General features: G+C 35.8%; 1 protein-coding gene across 2 annotated transcripts in view; it reads right to left on the reverse strand.

The window, feature by feature from the left end:
• The window catches only part of LOC117632394 (callose synthase 9), a 30,680-nt gene extending 24,037 nt beyond the window's left edge, over positions 1–6,643 (reverse strand). The window contains exons 1-10 of one of the 2 annotated variants that reach the window (XM_034365852.1): positions 6,392–6,643; positions 5,567–5,772; positions 4,122–4,219; positions 3,814–3,977; positions 3,396–3,492; positions 2,910–3,020; positions 2,704–2,829; positions 911–1,000; positions 401–498; positions 174–291 (exon numbers count right to left, since the gene is read on the reverse strand). In XM_034365852.1, coding sequence (XP_034221743.1) covers positions 174–291; positions 401–498; positions 911–1,000; positions 2,704–2,829; positions 2,910–3,020; positions 3,396–3,492; positions 3,814–3,977; positions 4,122–4,219; positions 5,567–5,768 — 1,104 coding nt within the window. In that variant the 5' untranslated portion in view covers positions 5,769–5,772; positions 6,392–6,643. Of the gene's footprint in view, positions 1–173; positions 292–400; positions 499–910; positions 1,001–2,703; positions 2,830–2,909; positions 3,021–3,395; positions 3,493–3,813; positions 3,978–4,121; positions 4,220–4,521; positions 4,541–5,566; positions 5,773–6,391 lie in introns of those variants that run through there. The other variant, XM_034365853.1, reaches the window with a different exon arrangement.
• Between the last annotated feature and the right edge of the window lie 236 nt (positions 6,644–6,879).

A 6,879-nucleotide genomic window follows, 5' to 3' on the forward strand; every position in this document is an offset into this window, starting at 1 on the left:
CTCAGTGAGGAAAAAAAAATTAACATATTTTTATATGTGAAAAACAAAGGGCGCCTCAGGAACAGTGACAGTATATTGCAAGTCATCACCAACCACAATAAAATTGGGTTACTCAGAGACCAACAACAAAGTCCTCCACAAAATTTCATATTATCAAATAAAGGGTTACTCACATGATGAAATATGTAGCACAAGCATTCCGGAAGGAATCTAACATTGGCTGCTTCACCCCAGACCAGAAAGTACAATGAGATATATAGTAACTTTTTTTCCGTGCTAACTGACTCCAAACTGCACAAAATTGAGTTATTCAACAAGTCTCCATCATCAAACTCCATTTTATACACATAATTTATAAGAATACTAAAATCAAGGAACACCCAGGTCTAGAATTCCATACTTGCTCCAAATTGGCTGAATGCATAAGTAGTCACACCATTTAATATAGTTTTCAAGGGACTTGAGAAATACATTTCGTACTGCAGCCTCATCCAATTTCTGCAGCAATAGAAAGGCACAACATATCAAGCCTTGTCACAAATTTAAGGAATCAAATTGACAACAACATATAAGATGCAGAGAACTTGCAGGTGCATGTTACTATATTACCATACCATGCATCCATGATATGCATAAAGAAAAATCTTCTACATATAACACTTTTACTTAGATATATACAATTATTATATCTAAGTTTCAATCAAATAATATGGTGGAAAAAGAAAATATAAGGTGCAAAGTATAGTAGGGCAAGCGTGAGACTGACTCCAGTGTTGAGTAAACCCATATCTGCTTATCAATATCAATTATAAAACATTCTCTATTAAATAAACCATAACATAATACTAAGATCTCTAGAGGTCACCCAAAAGTACTTTTAAGTAACATAAAATACAGATATTAGACTTACAGGTTCGGTTTCTTCAGGAATACGAAGCCGAGATTGTTCATTTGCGAGGAGGTGAACAATATGTTCCCGCTGGTTAGAAACATTATCTTTCTGGCATGCAACAAGAAACATAAAATCTCATAAAATTCTTGACATCAAAGTGCTTTTTAGCCAATCAGATTATCAGATGAGAATAACCATGGAATGAAAATTTAGTTCAATAGCAAATGGAACATAAATTAATACAACTAACAGGGTAACACCGTTAGCAAATGGAACATTTATAATTCTGAAGAAGAAACAAAATAGAGATTTTGTTTTCTTTTTTTTACTAAAGAAACTACATTTTATTCATTTTTGTAAATGATGGACAGTCGTTGTAAAACAGCAGACAAGATGGCCACTTCTCTGCAATACAACAAACACCTGTTACCCAAAACAGAACCATTACATTGCCCTAGACCCCAATCCTATCCTACAGAAGCTCAACAATCTAAACAAAAGATAGAGAAAGATAAGTCCTTTAAGCAGGTGCAACGGAAACCCATAATGATAAATCGAACTTTCTCCAGGAGCACCTGCACTTCACTCCCAATATAACACTAAAAAGTCCTATTCATCTCCATCCAAAGGGCATTCAGTGATTAGAAGCAAGACCATGGAAAAATATCTCACAAAGGGTACGTTGTTTTTCGGGGTGCTGTGACTTGGTGCTGAGGAATGAAGAAAGGATCAGGTTTTGGGAGGATATTTGGGTCAGGGAAGAAGCGTTTAAGGATCAGTGTCCCAAGCTGTTTCAAATAATTTTGAGAGAATGGGACCGGTGGGTTTGTTACAGAAGGCAAAGGTCCCTCCAAAGGTTAAAGTTTTGGCTTGGTTGGCAGGCACATTCAAAGATCAAAACCTATGACTTCATTTGATGTGTGTGTGTCTCCAAACCGTCGTATTATGTGCAGAGTAAGAAGGGAAAGTTTTCTCTATGAGAAACAAAACTTGAATAATAATCAATTCATAATAACACGGTAAAAAGACATAGTTAACATGAGAACCACCAACTGATGCAGGAGCATCTAGTAGACTTTCCTAATCTAAGTGGGCATCAGCCAATAAAGCTAAGTTTTAGTTATATTAAATTAATAGGTTATTTTATTACTTGTTTTCCTATTCTTACTAGGATTTAGTTTAATTTCCTGTTTAGGTTTTTACTTTCCTATGTCAATAAGGTTTTCTATATTCTAGTATAAACAGGCTATTAAGAGACTCTTGTATTTAGTTTTTGTTGATGAATATAATTTCAGACTTTAGTCTATAGAGTTTCTATTGGGATTTTGCCCTAGGTAGTTATCTTCGTTCCAACTTTGATTCTACTGCTTTATCCTTCTATCCTCTGTATTTTGGGTATGTTTCGGTCGCTGGACAGCAGCTTATAGCCGCTGCCCTGCATCAACAACATTTGATACAACCCTCACAACAAACAAAACCAAATTACAAAGGAGAGAGTGTAAACATGTTTTGCTTCATTGTTCCATTGCTGCAAATTTGACATGGAATTGTTTACTGAAGCAGGGATGTCACGGGTAATGCCAGGGTGTGTTGTTCTTCACTTAGTCAGAGGGTGGTACGTTTTATGCTCAAACAAATAATAAAATCGTATATTTTGTTAATATTTCACAAGAAACTTTAATTTTCACAAATGGTTTCCATTCTTAAAAATATAGCTGAAGTAAAATCTAAATTAAGAACTTGGTAACTTTCAACTTAAGTAAGCCAAGGGCGACATACGGATTCAGAGAAAAGTGTGATCATGTAGATACCTGAAACCCGAAAATATAATGTAGAAAATCCAACATGTCAGGATCTCTTGTAGCAGGAATTGAAAAATCTGTAGGCAAATTTGGTAGGCCCCTGAAATACTTTAATGCTGACACTGCTGCTTGAACCTGGCCATGAACTTTTTCGGTTATAGCAAATAAAGATAATAAGATGTCAACTTAAAACATTCAAGTAAAGAACCAATTACCTCAGGCAAAGATACAATAACATTTGTTATGCTAGGAGCATCGAGTGGGATAATATTGTAGGCAATCAGGTCCTCGGTCATTGCTGCATCTGATTCCATTACTCGTTTCAGCTGCATTGCAAAAACAGATAGAAGCACTATATTATACCCCCCAAAAAAAAAAAAAAAAAAACCTGTATTAAAGAGCATCCACAATTCAATTATACTTGGACAAGATAGAAAAGTTTTCCCAGTATACACGTATGGTTAATAAGGGTTAGATAAAAGTATGATTATAGTTAATAGGTCGAATACAACTAGGCTCCATAGATGGTTTCAAGGTGTTGGTAAGTGAAACTCAAAGCACATAGTGGATCACAAAAGGAGGGTTCTATTGAACCCATTACAGAGAAAAATAGAGCAGACTATAGAATATGATTATGACGCAAGCACGGTCCATAACAAGATCTGAAGTTTTGCATTTAGATTAAACACTATAAAATCAACCTCTTCAGGAATTTCCTCAGTCAGCTGCCCCAAAACTGTCCCTAAAACTCTTAGAGTTGCAAAAACTCTTTTCCTCTTCACTGTTTTTTTCTCCAACCTGATTAAACAAATACAGGTAACAAAATCAACATAAACATCCAAGTAAGACATGATAAACGACATTAAAAAAATAAAAGATTCTTAGTACAATCTGGCAGACAATCATGCATATGTGTGTCTACAAGCTTTTTTCTTTTTTTGAAAGGGTGTGTGCGTCGGCAAGCTTAAAGCCTCATAAATCGACATTTGAGCTCCATTAAACAGTAGAGAAAAACGGAACCATAGCAGAAAGAAACTGAAGCCATCAGCATAATGCATAGAAACTAAGCAATTAAAAAGAATGCATCTTTGGGGTCAGACTGTGACCACAGAAACCTACTCGCCCAGGTTCCCACTGAAAGCACCAGACTCCCTCAGCTTCATTTCTTCCTCCCGCAGCTTTTCTACATTATTCTTCTGTCTGTAAAGTTTATAGAATTCTTGTAAGCGAGCAATGTCCTGGCTTCTATCTATGGTTCCGCCCTCCCTCTTTGCCAGCTTTTGCTGCGAATTTGCTCAAAGGGATAAACAAATACAAGTTAAAGTCAAATTGAAATAAAAAAATTTCATATATAAGTCTTATGAAAAATAAAGTACAAATCTAACAGCTACAAATTTTTCTCCCCTTCCTTCATACTAAACACATACCTTAATGACAGACATCAATCCAGTCTTGAACTGTAATACTCCCCTTCCTTCACTATTAGGATCCAGATTTTGAGCCAGTGAATAAGCATGCTCACATACTGCAGGTGGATAAATAAAAAACCTCAGCATTTTCAAAAATCCAGTCTTGAGTTGCAAACATAGAAATAGTATACTTCGCAAGATAGACAAATGTTTCACCATCAAATTTACAACAACTGAGCTTTAGATGACTCTCCAAGTTGAATTAATTTTTTAAGCTAAACACCACAGAACTGCAGTACTATCAACCAAATTCTACCTACCTTCATGTTCTATTTATTTGGAATTTAACCTTTAGAAGGAGTGTGGATGATAGATAATTCACAGCATTCAATAAAATATCATGTCAAATTAACAATACCTCGCTGAAACCAGCTCGGTCCAACAAATGGAGTGGCACTATCTAGGGCAAGGATTTTTTTTTCATGTACTTCGTGTTTCCTTTTAAGTAAGAAAACTCAAGTAATCCCCTTGGGCTTCTTTCCTATAAGCATCAGGAGTATCCTCCTAGTGTAATTCACCATGACTGGATGGGACTGTTGAGCTGATTGTATTTTGTTTCTTGGCACATATATGGATCGCTGCACAGGGCGAATAAGTTTTATACTTCATTTTGAATTAATCTTGTTTCATAGTAGCTTAATCTTGCATCACTGAATGTCATGCAAAAAGCCAAAACTCTAAGAGGACTAAGCTAAGGAGTAAACGAGTAATGGAATGTTTTATGAGCTGTGATGATGCCTACAGCAGTAGCACACAATCCACCATAAGAAAATGCATTTTAGAAGTCATCTGCCCAAGATTGTTGTTTTCAACATAAATAATTTTGTGATTTTTTTTTTTTTTTTTTTTAAAAAAAGGAAAATGTTCAAGGTGGTTTGCCTCTCAACAACCCAGATGAATATATGACCAGCCCAAAGAAACCAAGTATCAATCCCCCAGCTACCAAAATAGACTCACTGATTTTTACGTCACATTTAAGAATAAGTTCCTTACAACTCAAGCAAGCTACAAATCCATAATTTGAAGTAATAAACAGAGTGGAAAATTAAAACTGCAAGTACATAACCATGTCAAAACCACAGACTGATTTATCAGAGAGAAAAAAAAAAAAAAAGGCTCAAAAGAGGCACAGAGACACTGAAAAATGATTGAACTACAATAGCATTTCTTCTACGAAGCCAGTTGCACTAAATGATTTGCTATTGGCATGTACAAGGCACTTGCACAAAAGGAAGTACACAAAGGTTTGTAAATTTCAATAATCCACTACAGTCTAGAAAAGCAATTAGCATGGAGAGACTCAACTAAACGATAATAATATAATATAAAAAGGTTAAATAAACACTGAAAAAACCCAATGAAGATAAAAGTCAAAAAATAGTAAATAAGAATGACAAACATACATATTCTAGAGATATTGGGATCTTCATCTTGGATTTCATCTGCAGCTCTCAAAATTTCATCAATATCCCTATTATTTGCAAGTGAAGATGGGACATTTCCAGCAATGCCAGTAGCATGCCGCCCATATGCATCAGCCCCCATCCTTTCCCTGCTTAATACTGCACGGACTAAATGCTCCCATCGCTCCTCAACTCGAGACATTTTTCTGCAAAAGAGAAAATAAATTTTCAAGACAATTCAAATGCTGATGTGTACAGATTAAGAGTAACTAGATGAACTAGAACACAAAAAGAATATCACAGCAGAGGAAGACAAGGCAGGGCAGCAGAGGAAAATTTTCAAATGAAGCCATCTTATGCCGTCTAACTGATACATTGAGGTCTCTCGACAGGAAATTCAATGACCAATGAGATACAATGTTCCCATACAAATCCTACAGGCACAACATCCTAGATGGGACATTCTGAAAAAGCAGCATATTATAGAATGTCATAGCCAGTTACAGGAAACTCAGACAACCACTACTTTTGTTAATACATAACTATAAAAAAACCCTCCCGAGTACTGTTTGGTTACTGAGAAAAAAAAAAAAAAAAAAGGAAACAAATAAATCTAACAAAATGTTAAATCCTAATAAGGAAACTTGGAAAATTGAAAAGAAACTCGAATTCAAACTAACAGAGCTACAGCTCATTCATCCAAACCTCAAAGCAGCAAAGAACAACAAGATCCCCGAGTTAAACTCCTTTTTTGTTCTCCCCAGTTGTTTTCTCGGCAACCAAACAGATGGATAAAGTAAAGCAAATGCATGAAAGATGTCGTACCTGATTTGAGAAATCAGTGCATACAAAACCCTAGAGGCCGGGTTGAGGACGAGTTGAATCGGTCTCCGGATCAGAAGAAATACGCGACGTGCTTCTTCTATTAGTATTTGATTTTTTCTCTTTGAAGCTTTTTGAGAAAATAAGACGAAGCGGAGGTGAAGGTGGAGGAGGTAATGTGGTTTGAAAACTGAAAACGGGAAAGGTAAGGAAAAAGAAAATGCCGCAGGAATCTAATTTGTAAAGCTGGGAACCGGTTTTACCGGTGACAGCCGGTCAAAGAGTTTGGGTTTTGGGTTTGGGGACTGGTCGCACTCGCACCGGTTCTTAATTTGACGTGGAGAAGAAAACTCATTGGCACGTTCCATCTTTTTTCTTTTTTATCAGTAACCATGTTTACTTCTCCACTTATTATTTTGCTGAAATTTACAGAATCACCCCAATTGTTATTTTCTTTTTCTTTATTTTTTTCCTTTTTTCATTTTTTTTCT

Source organism: Prunus dulcis, chromosome 6 (genome assembly GCF_902201215.1).
Source record: "Prunus dulcis chromosome 6, ALMONDv2, whole genome shotgun sequence".
Classification (NCBI taxonomy): Eukaryota; Viridiplantae; Streptophyta; class Magnoliopsida; order Rosales; family Rosaceae; genus Prunus; species Prunus dulcis.